At 45.4% G+C, this 15,873-nt stretch overlaps 1 protein-coding gene across 7 annotated transcripts; it reads left to right on the forward strand.

The window, feature by feature from the left end:
* Positions 1 to 1,055: 1,055 nt before the first annotated feature.
* On the forward strand, positions 1,056 to 15,570 carry LOC124994990 (zinc finger protein 717-like). 7 transcript variants are annotated; one of them, XM_047567364.1, is made up of 7 exons: positions 1,056 to 1,159; positions 3,924 to 4,068; positions 10,817 to 10,943; positions 11,174 to 11,266; positions 12,200 to 12,295; positions 12,515 to 12,625; positions 13,334 to 15,570. In XM_047567364.1, exons 2-7 carry the CDS (start codon positions 3,979 to 3,981, stop codon positions 14,704 to 14,706), a joined length of 1,890 nt encoding a protein of 629 aa, XP_047423320.1. In that variant the 5' UTR covers positions 1,056 to 1,159; positions 3,924 to 3,978; the 3' UTR covers positions 14,707 to 15,570. The 7 variants fall into 7 exon arrangements, with proteins under 7 accessions (XP_047423320.1, XP_047423321.1, XP_047423317.1 ...); XM_047567365.1 differs by having other exon boundaries at positions 12,203 to 12,295; XM_047567361.1 differs by having other exon boundaries at positions 11,171 to 11,266; positions 13,334 to 15,569.
* The last annotated feature ends 303 nt before the right edge of the window (positions 15,571 to 15,873 follow it).

The raw sequence follows: 15,873 nt of genomic DNA on the forward strand, positions 1-15,873 counted from the left end.
CAGTACCCGAGGGGCAGGAGACTCTGCGGTCACAGGCTGGGTAGGGGAAACGTCCAGTACCCGAGGGGCAGGTGACTCTGCGGTCACAGGCTGGGTAGGGGAAACGTCCAGTACCCGAGGGGCAGGTGACTCTGCGGTCACAGGCTGGGTAAGGGAAACGTCCAGTACCCGAGGGGCAGGAGACTCTGCGGTCACAGGCTGGGTAGGGGAAACGTCCAGTACCCGAGGGGCAGGAGACTCTGCGGTCACAGGCTGGGTAGGGGAAACGTCCAGTACCCGAGGGGCAGGTGAATCTGCGGTCATAGGCTGGGTAGGGGAAACGTCCAGTACCCGAGGGGCAGGTGACTTTGGCCATGAGGGGCTGTGTCCTGAAAGTATTAACCTTCCACTCCCCGTTGGACCAGCTGCCATCTTCTGACCCGACCCCATTCATCCGTCTACACTAACTGCTGACTTTAATTCTTGCCTCAGTGTTAAACACCAACAAACCGGAGATCTGAGAGCTGGCTGGCTGGACGGACCCTGGGAGTTTTGGGCAAACAATCGGCAGACATCGGAAGCACCTGCACGAAGCTCGCGGAGCACCGACCCCTGACCTGCCGGAGGGTGTCGCCCCGTGGAACGCCGTCCGCAGGGCACTGAGTCAGTTTAGTGGCAGAGAACACACGCCCTAAGAGGCGTCAAGAGTAGCCCTATTAACTCTGGTTGGAAAACCTAGAGACGACTGCAGTGCTTCAGAGCGCCGCACAACGACCAGGCACTGCAGCGACACCTGCGTCACCCGAGACAAGAGAAGCGAGGCGCCCCGAGGCTCCGCCCGCCCGGGGCCATCGCTCGGACTTCGCAAGACTCCCTCCTGATCCCGGTGTGCACACTGCCCGCCGCGCTGCGAAGCCTCCGTTCCCAGAGGCAACCCGCGCTCTCCGGCGGCGCCCGCCCACGGCGCAGAAGCTCGTGGGAAGGGTCTCTTCTCGCGAGAGGCCGCCCTCGACCTGGGAGCGCTCGGGTTTCCTCCTGCGCGTGCGTCGCCCCGCCCACGCCCGGCGTCTTCCGCCCGGAAGTTCCGGTCCCTGCGGCTCTCCGACGCGGCTTGTCGGAAGGTTGGGGCTATGCGGGCAGAGGAAACGTGGATGGGTCGAAGGCGCGGCATGACGTGCAGGTGCGAGCCGCCGGGGCCGCCCCTAGGCGACGCTCCGTGGGTTCCTCGGGGCGGGCGCGGGCCCGCGGCGCCTGCGAACGTGTTGTGGTAACAGCCTTGCCGGGGTCCGCGCGGCCGGAGGCCCTGCGTGCCTCCTTTGTGGGAAGCTGGTTCAGGACTCCGCAAGCGGGCCGGGTGGGCCTCCACGGGGCGACCTTCAATTTACCGGTCTGTAAGATGAGCCTGGCAGCCATCCTAACGAACGGCCCCCCAATTCCCAGGGGGTGGGGAAGTGTGGGTTTGCAGTCCTGCTCTGTGGCAGTTGTATTCCCCGCGCCCCCGGCACCGGGTAGCCCGCCTAGGGCTCTTGGTTTGAGTTTACAGAAGATTGTACGCGGGAGATTGGAATGGCCCTGTGTTCTTGGGATTTAAGTAGGTGTGGCAAAGCTTGAAGGAGGGCGCCCTATGGATAGGAATCCTACCCGAAAGAGCACCCCTGGGTCTGAACCGTCTCCCTAGCACTTAAGAGCAGGGCAGCCCCAGGGAGGGGAAATCCTAGCTCTGCATGACCTAAGCAGTTGGCGCTCCTACTCAGAGTGCTCGAGGTTGGGGTGGTCCCTCATCTGAAACTCTCACCCACAAGGTGCTCTTGGAAGGTTTGGACCAGCCTTCAGGAGGGAGAGGTGAGCTGGGCCGAAAGATGTCAGGGCCTAGCAAATGTTACTTATTGGAGGGGGCATAGGGGTGTGGTCTGGAGTAGAGGGATACCCTGTTGCGCCAGAGAGGATCTGGCTGCGATGCTCTCTAACCACATTCTAGTTTCTCCAGTCCCTGTCCCCATTGTTTCCAGAATCTTAGCTCTTTCAAAACTAGTCTGTCAACAAAACTGGCATGTAGAGATGTGTAGGTGCTCCCTCTGTCCTGATGGTTCTTCCTGATAGCTCAGGAAGGACTTGCCAGGGTCCTTCTGCCTTATATGAAAATGAAATAATTGGATCTGAGGTGATGGGCCTCACACAGGATCACATGAGGTGTAAATGTTAAGCATTCTGACGTTTTAGGTAAAATATTAATTTTGCTACAAATTTAGTCAAAACAACTAGTGTTTTTTTTTTTTTTCTCACCGTTGAGATTGTGTGTGTGTGTGTGAAACTGAAGTCCATGTAGCACAAACAGTGCTTTTAACACATTGCCTCAAACGTGTCTTTTTGGGGGTGGGGATATGGCTTAGTTGGTAGAGTGCTTGCCTTGCATGCACAAGGCCCTGGGTTCTAATCCCCAGCACCAAAAACAAACAAACAACAACAACAAACGTGTCTTTTTTTTTATCCCTAGCACTTCTTGTGTATTACGACCTTAAAGTTGCTAACACAAGTGTTTCCCATTTAATGTAATTGATCTGCTTTTGAAAATCATGAATTCAGTAATAAAATGAGCCTATTCCATTACTTAAAATGGGAAAATTATGCTGAATCACACTTCTTCAAACCAATTTCAAAGATTAAATATGCTACAGTGCCATCTTTTAAGTATAGATTAGGCATCCTTAATGCAAAAATCTAAAATTTGAAGCTGTTTTGGACTAGGGATACAACTGTTAAAAATCTATGCAGATGTTCCAAAAATCCTAAAAACTCTGAAATCTGCAACACTTCTGATCTCAATTATTTAGAATAAGGGACACTGAACATGTAACAAACTCTTATGATGCAGCAAAACTTAAAACATAGTCTATTGATATGCAGACATTTACTTTCTAAACCTTTAGGTGACCTCCATTAGCACCAATAGTCTCACTGAAGTCCTTGCAGTTGACATTGCTTTTGATTTTCAATACTTGCACAGGTGGCCATGCAGTTCACTTGATTGTATTTTAAGATTTTCTCTTAAAAAATGAGTTCTGAATGATTAGATATATAAGCATTTGCTAACCCTAACCGACTGACACATACTGGCAAAAATACTCATTTTATTGTTTCAAAGTTCTGTGGATCCACATTTTGGAATGAATTCAGCTGGAAGTTTTGCGCTAGTATTGCCTGGATCACACATGAGGTTTTGGTCCTTTGGTGTGTCGACTGAGACTGCTTACCTTAAGCTTATTTCACTTGCATAGCTAGTAATTTGTGCTGGCCCTTGGCTTCTTTACAACATGACTTTGTCCAAGGAGGCCAGCACCAGTAGGCAAACTCTTCAAACCTGTGTGTGTGAGTGAGAGAGAGAGAGAGATTTCCTGATGTCCCGTTGGCCAAAGCAGTCAAATGACAGAGTCCAGGTTTATCCAGCAGTACTGTATGAGTGCTTGGATGCAAGGAAATGTGTTGGGAACCACTACTGGAACAGTGTACTTACTACAAGAAGCATATATTATGTATGTTTTTCCTATATAATCATGGGTACAGAATGTTGGGTTGCAACATGCATACTTTTCGTGAAGCTTAAGTATTCAAAAGCAAGGGATGTGGTAGGAATGCTCACGTGGAGTCCCATGGAGTATCCCTGTATTAATAGGATAATAGTTCACATCTGAAATACATTTCTATAACAGTTTTAGTGAAGTCATAATGTCTTCCTTTTGTTTAAGCTATTATTTCTTTGGGAAATGTTAATTTGCTGCTAAATCTGTAGGTAATAGTTGTTTTAAGTAACCCCAAATGAATCCTGTTTCTAATACATACCAATTGGTGTGCTTGTGGGTATGTCTTTAGTGAGAACTTTGGTGCCTATACTTGAGACACAGAGGGCTTTCTCCTATAGAGAGGCTTTTTAAAATTTTGTGTTCCAGCTCCTCTGTAGTGTGTTGAACAGGAGAATCTAGGACAAAGCCAAATCAGTCCTCCATGACTCCACTCCATTCATCACTTCTCCAAGCTATGTTTCCAGAGTCTTCTGTGCATTTCCAGGAGCAACCAAAAATGGATAAATCTCTGGTGAGATGTTTCTTCATTTTGTTTTACATTGTATTTAATTACCTTTATGGAATCTGAGAAGTAGAAAAGTGAGATTCAGCCTCTAGGAAATGTATACAAATAAGATAAAGTTGGCATGTACCTTCAGCAGATTATAAGACCTTCGAGTTGAGTGCATACATATGTCTCTGGTCTTTCTGATGTCATGCAAAAAGGGAAGGCACAATTGTTACATAATTCAACAAAACTGAAGAGTTGAGTATGCTGACTTCTCCTGGGATGTGAAGACTTGCTGGACCCAAGGTCAGAAACACTGTCTTCATTGGTCACATTTAGCTACCTTAATGAGGTTTTATTGGAATTGCTAAAATAGTTGATCCCAGACAGCTTTCGGATGACCTGGAGGATTCAATTGACCATATGTGGTAAAATAACTGTCTGCATGTTTCTGTCAACTTGTGTAACTGTAAGGTATGCTGCTAGCTGCAAAGTTGTATTTTCTGATGTATATTCCCACTGCTCATTTGTACCTTAAACCAGTCAATGAAGTCTTAGTTCATTTTGATAAATGCTTACCAGTAACCTAAATTGTAGTCAGACCCATTGACTCTTCTCTTGAATTTTTGCCGTATTTAAGACCTCTGTCCATGTTCTTTTAGAAAATCCACTTGTTATTTTCTTCTGTGATCTCTTGTGATTTCTTTTCTACTTCCCTGAATTTTTCTGCCTTTTTTTTCCCCCTCCAAATGCCCCATCTGAGGCCCCATTCCGCTTACTCTTGCATTTCCTTGACTGATTTGTCCCTCTGATTTGATATTCCTATTTCCAGCTTGGACCTTTTCCCAGCCATTAGACCATAGGTTCAACTTCCCGTTGGGTACTTCTTTGCCGCTATGCCAGAGGCACCCTAGGCTTCATTGTAATTTTAATTTGCATTTTTCTGATGACTGCTACATCAAACATTTGTGTGTATTAGTTGTAGAAATACCTATTCAATCCTTTGCTCATTTTTAAATCAGGGTGTTATGGTTTGGATGTGAGGTGTCCTCCAAAAGCTCACATGTGAGACAATGCAAGAAAGTGCAGAGAAGAAATGATTGGGTTGTGAGAGTCTTAACCCAATCAGTGAATTAATCCCCTGATGGGTATTAACTGAGTGGTAACTGAAGGTAGGTAGGGTGTGGTTGGGGGAGATTGGCATTGGGGGCGTGGCTTTGAGGTACATACTTGTATCTGTGAGTGGAGTCTGGCTTTCTGCTTCCCAGTCATCTGAGCTGCTTCCCTCTGCCACATTCTTCTGTATCCTTGTTCAGCCTCACCTTGATCCCCAAGGAATGGAGTCCGCTGTCTATAAGTTGACACCCCTGAAACTGTGAGCCCCTAAGTAAACTTTTCCTCCTCTAAACGTTGTTCTGGTTGGGTCTTGTAGTCATAGCAGTGAAAAAGCTGACTAAAACAAAAGGTTTTTGTTGTTGTTTTTGTTTTGTTTTGTTTTGTTTTTTGAGTTGTAGGATTTTGTTTTACATGTTCTGAATATTAATCTCTTATATGTGATTGCAAATATTTTCTCCCATTCCATTGATTATCTTTTTGTTCTATTGATAGTGTCCTTTGATGCACAAAAGATTTTAATTTTGTATAGTTCAATTTACCTGGTTTTTGTTACTTGTGCTTTTGGTGTACGATCCAAGAAAGAATTGCTAAATCTGGTGTCATGAAGTTTCTTCCCTATGTTTTTTTTTAACATTTAAAATTCACAGTTATAGTTTGTTTTTACAATATAACGTGTGAGGTGATTGTCCCTTTATTCAGAGAGCCTGAACTTTAACACGCTGCCTCTTGTGTTGAGGCAAGTCTTTAATCTCTAACTTTTACAATATTGTTTGAGCTGTGCTACATTCTGTGACTAAGCCAACTGTGCAGGTGTAGAGTCCACCTGCCAGGGGCCTTGTTCCCACCTCAAGGAGGGGAAGAGCTCTAGCTGCCTTTGACCTGCATGAGTGCCAATCTCAGGACGTTTTGTTCCAGGTGCACTTTTATTTCCCTGTGCTCTCTTCTTTCACGCCACTTAGTTTTTAGGTGAAACTCTTCTTTTTTTTTTTCTTTTCTTTTCTTTTTGTTTTTGTTTTGATTTCCTAATTTAGTTCCATGTGAGCAGGGAGCACATTCAGGATTTCCATCTTAAGGCTTGTCTTCTCTGTCTGGGTATCAGGTCAGCATGGTGCCATTCATGTATTGTCTGGTTGTCCCATCAGTTACCACAAGGTGTACTGATTCCCAGCCATACGGTGGAGGGTTTGATTTCCCTCTTAAGTTCTGTGACCTTTTTTTTTTTTTTTTTTTTTTTTTCCACATCCTAAGAGACTTTTTTTGGGGGGTGCACACGCATTCATAACTGCTCATGTGTTTTGTATTGAAGTTTGTTTCCTCTGGTAGCTCTACTTGAACTTTGTTTTTAGTTTTCGCATAGTGTATTTTTCCACCCTTTTACTTTCAGTCAGTGTCTATATTTATTTATTTGTTTTCATGTCTTTATATCTAAATTATCTTTGTGGAGAGCATATTGCTGAGTCTATTTTTTTGTCAAGTCCAAGAGTCTCTGTCTTAAGTACTTAACTCTGTTTACATTAAACCATTAGTATGATGATTTAGCACTACCATTTTACTATTTTCTGTTTCTCTCATCTGATATTTCTTTGTTTCCTCTTTCCTGTCTTCTTTTGGGTTAACCAGGTATTATTAGTGTAGTCTTCCCTTGGTGTCTGTGGGGCACAGGTTCCAGAAACCCCCACAGGTACCAAAATCTTACCTTACATAAAATGCTGTAGTATTTGCATATAACCTTGCATGTCATCTCATACACTTTATCTCTAAATTGCTATAATACTTAATGCAATTTAAATGCTGTGTAAATAGTTTTAATTTATACTGCTTGTTCGGGAATAATGACAGTTTTAAAAAACTCCACTGGTTCAGTACAGAGGTAATTTTTTTTCAAATTTTTATCTGAAATTGGTTGAATGTGCAGATGCAGAACCCATAGGAAGAGCCTGCTGTATACATTGGAAAGCTTGTTAATGTTTTTATGTGTGGCCACTAAGCTTGTTGTTCTAGTTTACTCACAAGAGAGAGATGAGGGTGTCTCCATGCAGAGGAAAGACCATCCTCAGGTAGAACTGAAGCTTCAGAAGCCCCAGCCTGTAGCTCCACCACCACAGTTTAGGAAAACTGCTATTGCCTGAACCCCTGGGTCTGATTCTTTGGTATGGCAGCCATGGGAAACCATTGTGCTGTACTTAGTTCACTATTGTTTGAGGATCTTCAGTTTGTCATACCTATAGTGTTTCAGCATAGCTTCCCTTAAAAATGCAGTGCTTTGGGCTGGGGTTGTGGCTCAGTGGTAGAGCACTTGCCTGGCTTGTGTGAGGCATTGGGTTCAATTCTCAGCATATAAATAAATGAGTAAAATAAAAGGCCTGTCAACAATTTTTTAAAAATGCAGGTACTTTTCAATGGAATGGTTCCCTGTCCTTTCTGCTTTTGTTTTTGCACATGTGTTGTTACATGCTGAATCTGCATACATTAGGAGTTACCTATATGTTGTAGTAATTTTGCTTGAGCAATCATATATCTTTAAAAGAGATTAAGAAAAGTGCTGGGTGCAGTGGAGCACACCTGTAATTCCAGTGGCTGGGGAGGCTGAGGTAGGAGGATTGCAAGTTCAGAGCCAGCCTTAGCTATTAAGCAAGTCCCTGACCAATGTAGTGAGGCCCTGTCTCAAAACTAAAAAATATAAAAAGGGCTGGGGATGTGGCTCAGTGGTTAGGCACCCTGGGATCAATCCCTGATACCAAAAAAAGAAATAAAAAAAGAAGAGGAAAAGTTACTATAGTCCATCATGTCGTGTACCTATTTCCCATTTTCTTTGACCCTAATCCTTCTCAGTTCATTTAAGTCAGTTCTTGGGGCCATCTCTTGCAGCCTTCAGAACACCTTGGCACTCTTGCAGAATAGGTTTGTTGGCAGTGAATCATCTTAGTTGTTTTTATCTGAAAATGTCTTTAATTCACTTTGTCTTTAGGATAGATCCTTTGGGTGTGGGATTGCGTGTTTTCTGTCAGCACTGGGCAGATGTCTTTCCCATGATGAGGAATTGGCCATTGCTCACATGTGGCTGTCCCAGGCATGCAGTGGCTGTCTTTTCTTTGACTGCTTTCACACTCTTCTTTTTTCTTTGAGTCTCATTAGTTCCACTGTGACATGCCCAGGTAGTTTTTGACCTGATGATGGGAGATTGAGTGTCTTGAGCCTGTAAACTGCTGTTTTTCACAGCATTTGAGAAGGTTTTAGCCATTGTTTCTAAACACATTTTGTGTTCTGTTCTTGTTTACTTTTGAAATTAACTTCCACACTGTTTTCTGAGCCTCTATTTTCTTCTTCTTCTTCTTTTTTTTAATAAAGTTTAGAAAATGTCTATTGACCATCTTCAGGTTCTGTTGTTTTCTTTTGCCTTTTCCAATCTGCTGCTAAATCCATCAGTAAACTTCCATTCTGGTTTTGTAATGGTTTTGTGGGTATAGACTTTACATTTTCTTTTGGTTTCTTTTTTCAACTGCTGGTCCTCCTTTGTGTCTTCCTTGATATGAAGATGGTCCTAGGTGACTGAGCAGTCTTGTCTCGCAACAGCTGGGTGAACTGTGGTTTGTTTCTGGGGATTTTTCCCCTCTACACCTCTTCCAATTTCTTTATCTGCACAGTGATTCTGAGTTTTATCCTGGGTGTTAAAAACCTTAGAGTTTGTGGATACTGCTTAATTCTCTGGAAGTGTGATTTTTGTTCTCCAAGGCAGTGAATTCAAAATCCAAACTATGCATTCCTTACAGAGATCAGTAGCTGATTCTCTATCTCTTTTGCTGATTTTTTTTTAATTGATTCCTTTTAGTTATATGTAACATTAGGCTACGTTTTGACATAATCACAGAAGCATGGAATATAATTTGTTCTAATTCAGTCTCCAGCATTTCCCTTGCTCCCCTTCCTCCTCTCCTGATCCTTCTGCAACTTAGTTTTAGAATCAGTTTCTTGTGGTCTCCTTTGTGGTTTCCTGAGTATGTGAGTTGGCCAGTACTCCAGTGGGTCTTGTGTACTGAGCTGGTGGCTTGTATTCTTTAGCTCACACACTCCCATGACTTGCCTGTCCCCCTCAGCTTTGTGGTTGTTGCCTCAGCCTGAACTTCACTGTCTGAGGTCCTGACCCAGCAGAGCTGCAGCTTTTGTGCCTCAGTGTTGTCTGTGTGATGATCACAGTAATCTTTTTTGAGATGGGGCCTTTGCCCAGGCTGGTCTTGGACTCCTGGGTTCAGCCATCCTCCTGCCTTAGCCTCCTGAGTCACAGTGTTTGTCATGAGCTCTGAAGTGCTAAAGTAAGATTCTCAGTATTGAGCTTTTCCTTGATGCTGGAGTAAGCCTTACACATTCCTTCTCAACTGTCATGGGTGTTCTCTCTGTCAGTGAACACAAGTACCCCTCAAGTTCTACACTCATGCCTTTTCTCCTTTGATTCTGAGACTCTTCTTAGCATGCTGTTACTCTCTTGGCTTCAGCTGCCTCTGAACCCCTGCTGTTCCCTGGACGTTTGCCTTCAGTTTCAAGTTCCCTGCACTTGGTTCACATGTCCACTGCCAGCTGGACATACCCATGATGATGCAGAAGCTTCAGCACCATGTGTCTACCACATCTGTGCATCAGATTCTTGGGCCTTTTACCCACTTTTAGTTGACAGCACCAGCATCTACGGAGCCACCCATACAGACACCTGGTGGCAAACAACCTCTTCACCCCTGAACAGCAGTTAGTATCAACTTTTGTGTCTGCCATTTCTTTTGTTTTCATCACTGTTCCAGGATTGCTTCCCTGTTCTTTATTCTTCTCTGTGTCCTACTGTGGGTGGTCTGTCATGTGGTTCTTCCCCTGACTCTCCTTTTGAAGCCCTTCCCTAATTCTCCTTTCAGGAGTCAGTGTTAAAATGCAAATCTGGGCACATAACTTCCTTTTGCTGGCCTCTCATTGTTTATACCCTGTATTCACTTTCAAGTGCACACAAACTTGTGGATTTAGGAGGGAAATATAAGGATGCCTTTGAGCATGTGTTATTCTGTAGGTAATTTACTAATAACAGTGAGCACAGGTATTTTTTTTTTATGGGAGTCAAGTGTTAAATGAAGAACACCCCACAACCAGCTCCTTGAACACTGCAAAGGCCAGGGTTGCTCACCTGGACACTGCCCTTTGCAGTTCTGTTCACATGCTGTGTCCTGCATGGTTTCAGGACTGGACTGTTGCTGCCCTGTGTTCATAACACATTCATGGGGAAGATCGGTACTCTGGATCTTCGGTGGAGAGCAGTCTGATGATACAGAAAAACGTTGTTTTCCGACTTCCATGTTACCCTGATTTCCATTACAGTCATGTCTGAATTAGCTGAATACACTAGTCCAGCATGCATTTACATTTAAAGTCCTCATAGGAGATCAGAAGCTCATGGGAGAGGGGTTTCCATATCTGTCCCTGGCAACAGGGCATTTCCAGATCTGCAAGGGAAGCTACATGTGGCAGGTTTAGTAGTGGGCAGGATGTTTCTGCTATGACTTTCTTTCTCCCATGGAGTGGCCTACAGAGCATGTTCACATACACACAGAATGAACTCCCAGACTTCGTGTTCTCATGAACTGTTGCTGATCACTTGAATTAGAGGCATGTTCTGTTGCAGGGCTTGGTGTCATTTGAGGATGTGGCTGTGGACTTCAGCTGGGAGGAATGGCAGGACCTGGATGAAGCTCAGAGAACCTTGTACAGGGATGTGATGCTAGAGACCTATAGCAGTCTGGAGTCCTTGGGTGAGTGAAGGTCTCAGTATTGTCAGGAGCAACAGTTTGTTCTGAGGAAGTGTGAGCACTCACAGGGCTTACTGGTGCTGGGGCGTAGGGTTCCACCCTTGAAGAATGTGTCACCCTAACAAAGGTTCAGACTGGCCTCTTCATTGCCCTCCTGAAGCAATACTGTTGTCATTCCTCAGAGGACCCAAAGTAGCAGTGTGGCCAAAGTCCTGCACTCTTTTCCCCAGCAGGGCACTGCATCCCCAAACCTGAGGCGATCATCAAGCTGGAGCAAGGAGCAGAGCCATGGGTGGCAGAAGAGCCCCCAGACCAGAGCCTCCCAGGTGAGTCAGCACACCTGGGCAGGGCGCCGGGAGGGGCAGAGCCCAGCTAACATGGGCCAAGCGAGCTACACGTGGCCTTTCCCCTGGTGCCACACCTGCATCAGACACCTGCACTATATAGTCTTCACAGGTGGCTCCCCTGTGTCCATCCCCCATCCCATGGCTCATGGACTTTTTTCTCAGCAAACTTCTCTAAAGCCTCAGTTGCTCTTTTCCCTTCACACTTCAGGACTGTCCCCCTAGGCATCTATCATGACATTCACTGGTTCTTTCAGTGCTTGCCAGGGAGATAACTCACAGGTGCTGGTGTTTGGTGGCTGTGGGAATAACAGCAGTAATTAAACACACGTGTCTCCTTTTAAAGAACTTAATTTTTTTTTTTTTCCTGAGAAAGAAAAACCAAATATATGTAGTTGTACTTGTGAGATAAGAACCACCAAAAAATGTTTTGCCAGGATAAGGCAGCGGGAGTGGGATGTATTTGGGGAAGGGTCCCAAGGGGAGGCAGTTTTAGAGAGATTATAGTTTACTTTGGGATAGCTTAATTTTGAGGAGGTAATTTTCCAAATTCAACACGTAATGTAGAGTGCATATCAGTACTGGAGATATGACTTTGGAAACCAGTAGTTTAAAGCTGTGATTTAAAGTCAAGAGCTGGACTGGGGTTGTAGCTCAGCAGTAGAGTGCTTGCCTACTGTGTGTGAGGCACTGGTTCGATTCTCAGCACTGCATATAAATAAAGGAATAAAAGATCCATTAACAACTAAAAGCAATATTTAAAAAAAAAAAAAGTCAAGAGCTATTACTTATAAAGGTCATCTAGGTAGCAAAGAAACAAAGGAAACCCAGGAGCCAGTTTTGTGTACAGGACAGGAGATTCTATGATGCTGAGGATGACCCAGCATAGGCTAAAGTCCTGCACTCTTTCCCCAGCAGGGCACTGCATCCCCAGACCTGAGGCGATCATCAAGCTGGAGCAAGGAGCAGAGCCATGGCTGGCAGAAGAGCCCCCAGACCAGAGCCTCTCAGGTGAGTCAGCACACCTGGGCAGGGGGCCGGGAGGGGCAGAGCCCAGCCAACACGGGCCATTGAGCTCCTCCCACAGTCTTTCCCAGTTGGGAGGAGAGATCTGGGTTTCCAGGCCAGGTGAACCAAGGATGTTGTGTTGAGGGCTCAAGTTTCTGTTTGGGAGTGGAGTTTGAAGTGACCATTTTCCCTTTCTCTTTGTGGGACATACGAAAACAACAGGGAGAGTGAAATACGTGCAAGAGAGGCCATTTCCTATGAAACCAGGAGAGAACATGCTCTGGAAATGGGAGAGTGCCAGGACTGTGGTCCCAGCCAGAAGACTTCTCAGAGGTGGCAACACAGCCTGGGTTGCAGAAACAGAACCTCTAGATCAGCAGGGAGGGAGTGCCCAAGGTGGCACCGGGTGTCGACTCTGCCTGTCATGGCTCTGAGAAGCTGAGGATGTCAGGTTGAGCTAGGCTGTGGTGGACATTGTCTTCGTCTAGGTTAAAGACCCCACAGATGCCTTGTAGCTGTTCCCCCACAGAGCGGTGAAGACTAAACAAACGTAGGAACAGAACCTTGCCCCTAGGAGCACTGCTGCTCAGGTGACAAACGGCCCTGTTGGCTCTGTGGTTGCAGACCCTGGGAACTATCATCTTCAAAGCTAAAGGATGAGAAAAGAAGTGTCACGTAATGAACAGTTACTAAGAAAAAAACAGACAAACGGAAAAACAAATGGCAGAGAAACACTCAACATATAGCCAGCCAGTGGTTAGATATTTTGATTAAATATTTCCTCAGATATTAAAAAGACAGAAAACTCAAAGAGGCAGAGAAAAAGAGGATTTAGCATAGTAAAATTTACCAGTACTGCTTGTTACATCAACTTACAAGGGAGAAAAGGCATATACTTATCATACATCCATACCTATTTTTGATATTTTAATTCAGTATGCCACTAGGATACAAAGAAACTTCATACCTTTATTTGAGTATTCCATAAGAAATGCCTAAGTGTGCTTCATTGGCATGTTTTTATGTTGTTGATCATTTCAGATATCCAGAAAGTGGAGGATCTTATTGAGACCAGCCAGGAGAGTAGAGACAGACATCTGTGGCAAGTTCTGATCACCAGTGCAGCAGAGGAGAGAGTTGAATTACAAAGAACATTTAATTTGAGCTCAAGCCAGATTTCAGAGCTGATTTTAAGTAATGGGAACTATTTAGGCATGAGGACAGAAGAGCTTGTTGTATATCGGAACATGCTTCTCCCTGGTGAGCCTGATGCCGTGCATGTAGGGGAGGGCATGGCTGGAAAGCCTCTCAGGTACCCTGAGCATCTTGATCCACATCATGAGGTTCAGGCGATGCGGCAGGACCTTGCACATGGCAGAGAAGGTGGGGCCTGCAGCCCAGGGACGATACTCTTCATCCAGGAAAGGGTTCACCTGGGAGAGCCCTCCTGCAAATATAGTTCCTGTGCAGAGGGCTTCGGTCAGTTTGCCCTTGGTGTCCGGGAGATAACCCAGGTGGGAAGGAGAGCTTGTGAGTGTGGGGTCTGCGGGAAGACCCTCTCCATCAAGCCCATGCTCACTCAACTCCAGAGAATGAAACCCTTGGTGTGCAGTGAATGTGAGAAGCCCTTCATGACACAGCAGAGGACACACACACAGGAGCCCTGTGAGTGTGACTCAGGTGCTCGGTCTCTCTGCCGGAAGCCAGACCTCACTTTACAGCCCAGAGCTCATGCAGGGGAGAAGCCCCATGAGTGTCACGAGTGCGGGAAGTCTTTCTACCGCAGGTCTGACCTCACTGTGCACCAGAGGACCCACACAGGGGAGAAGCCCTATGAGTGTGACGAGTGCAGGAAGTCTTTCAACCAGAAGTCAAACCTGAGCCGGCATCAGAGGACGCACACGGGAGAGAAGCCTTATGAATGCAGCAAATGCGGGAAGTCTTTCAACCAGAAGTCAGACCTCATTTTACATCAGAGAACCCACACTGGAGAGAAACCCTATGAATGTAAGGAGTGTGGGAAGTCTTTCTACAAGAAGTCAGACCTCACTGTGCACCAGAGGACTCATACAGGAGAGAAGCCCTATGAATGTGATGAGTGTGGGAAAACTTTCTATCAGAAGTCAAAACTCACTGTTCACCAGAGAACCCACACTGGAGAGAAGCCCTACGAATGTAAGGAGTGCGGAAAGTCTTTCTACCAGAAGTCAGACCTCACTGTTCATCAGAGGACCCACACGGGGGAGAAGCCCTATGGATGTAGCAAATGTGGGAAGTCTTTCTACCAGAAGTCCGTCCTCACTGTGCACCAGAGGACCCACACAGGAGAGAAGCCCTATGGATGTGACGCATGTAGGAAGACCTTTTGCCAGAAGTCACACCTCAGCAGGCACCAGAGAACTCACACAAGGTAGAAACCTGTGCGTAAAGAATGTGGGGAATCTTTCCGTAGGAAATCTGACCTTGGTAGGCATCAGAGAACGCACAGGAGAGAAGTGACAGCCATTGCAGAGCACATCTCAGCAAGCCTCAGAGGACTTCCACCGAGGAGCCCTGCATGGCAAGCAGGCGTGTTCCCAGCCTACTCTCCTTCCAGCTGGACACACACTGAGCCCATGCTTCTCAGCGTTATTGTTGTGTACTGAACACGAGCTCTGTCCAGAGGGATGTGGAGGTCATGCCCAGTTCTAGGAACTGGTGACTATGTAGTGCTTCCTAATTTCCCATACCGTGTGGGACTGAAGTCCAGATGACCTCAGGGTGGCACTGGGAGCTGTTGGCAGGAGAAGGCCACTGCGATTTGAGACAAGGAATTGATTGAGGAGAGCAGAGATCTCTAAACCTACCCCAGAATTTCCCTTTGTACTTTGCATTAGTGAGAAATAAATACTTACTGTTGAGCCATTGCATGTGTGGTCTGTTTGCATTACAACAAAATTGACTTTTTGAATGTGGAAAATCTGGGCAGAGTTACTAGTCACTGTTTATCAGAAAATCCACACAAGAGAAAAAAACTTATATTGCCTCCTTTCATCCCTAAGTTGGTGTATGGAAGTTTCAGAGAAACTGGAGAAATGAATTTGGGGATACTTTCATCAGGGAGGGACAACTCAGTACACAGAGTAAATTTTGTTAATGTTCAATGTTACCAGTTTTAAGCAAAGTACAATATTTTTGTATATCAGAATTTTTAATGGACAGAAAACACTTGATACAGTGGACAGAAATTTTCAAATAGAAATGCTAAATACATTGTGGAACATAAAAAAGTCATGGTCAACCGCACATTTCTGTTGATTTTGCCTGTCCAGGGACATTGGCATGCTGGAGATGTTTTTGGAGGGAGCCTTTATGTGTGCCTGGTTTTCTCACCTAATTTGGCAAGGATTATTTTAGGAAAGCACCCCTCCACTGAGGCTATGATGGCTCCTCAGCACACTGATTCTGGGTGAAAACCTGGCATGGAGGAAGGAGCAGTCTTGAGACGCGTTGGGAGTCAGGGAGACACCTCAGAGTCATTCCTGAGCCCAGGGATGGGTCCTTCACACCATTACTGATGGTTTGATGATTCATTTTCCTTA

Source organism: Sciurus carolinensis, chromosome 10 (assembly GCF_902686445.1).
Source record: "Sciurus carolinensis chromosome 10, mSciCar1.2, whole genome shotgun sequence".
NCBI classification, from domain to species: domain Eukaryota; kingdom Metazoa; phylum Chordata; class Mammalia; order Rodentia; family Sciuridae; genus Sciurus; species Sciurus carolinensis.

What these genes read in the sequence shown, in the direction of transcription:
- LOC124994990 (XM_047567361.1), top strand. Translation starts at nt 3,979, where the DNA reads ATGACTCCACTCCATTCATCACTTCTCCAAGCTATGTTTCCAGAGTCT. An exon ending in CAAAAATGGATAAATCTCTG is followed by an intron (nt 4,069 to 10,816) that starts GTGAGATGTTTC and finishes GTTCTGTTGCAG; the next exon opens with GGCTTGGTGTCATTTGAGGA. An exon ending in TAGCAGTCTGGAGTCCTTGG is followed by an intron (nt 10,944 to 11,170) that starts GTGAGTGAAGGT and finishes TCTTTTCCCCAG; the next exon opens with CAGGGCACTGCATCCCCAAA.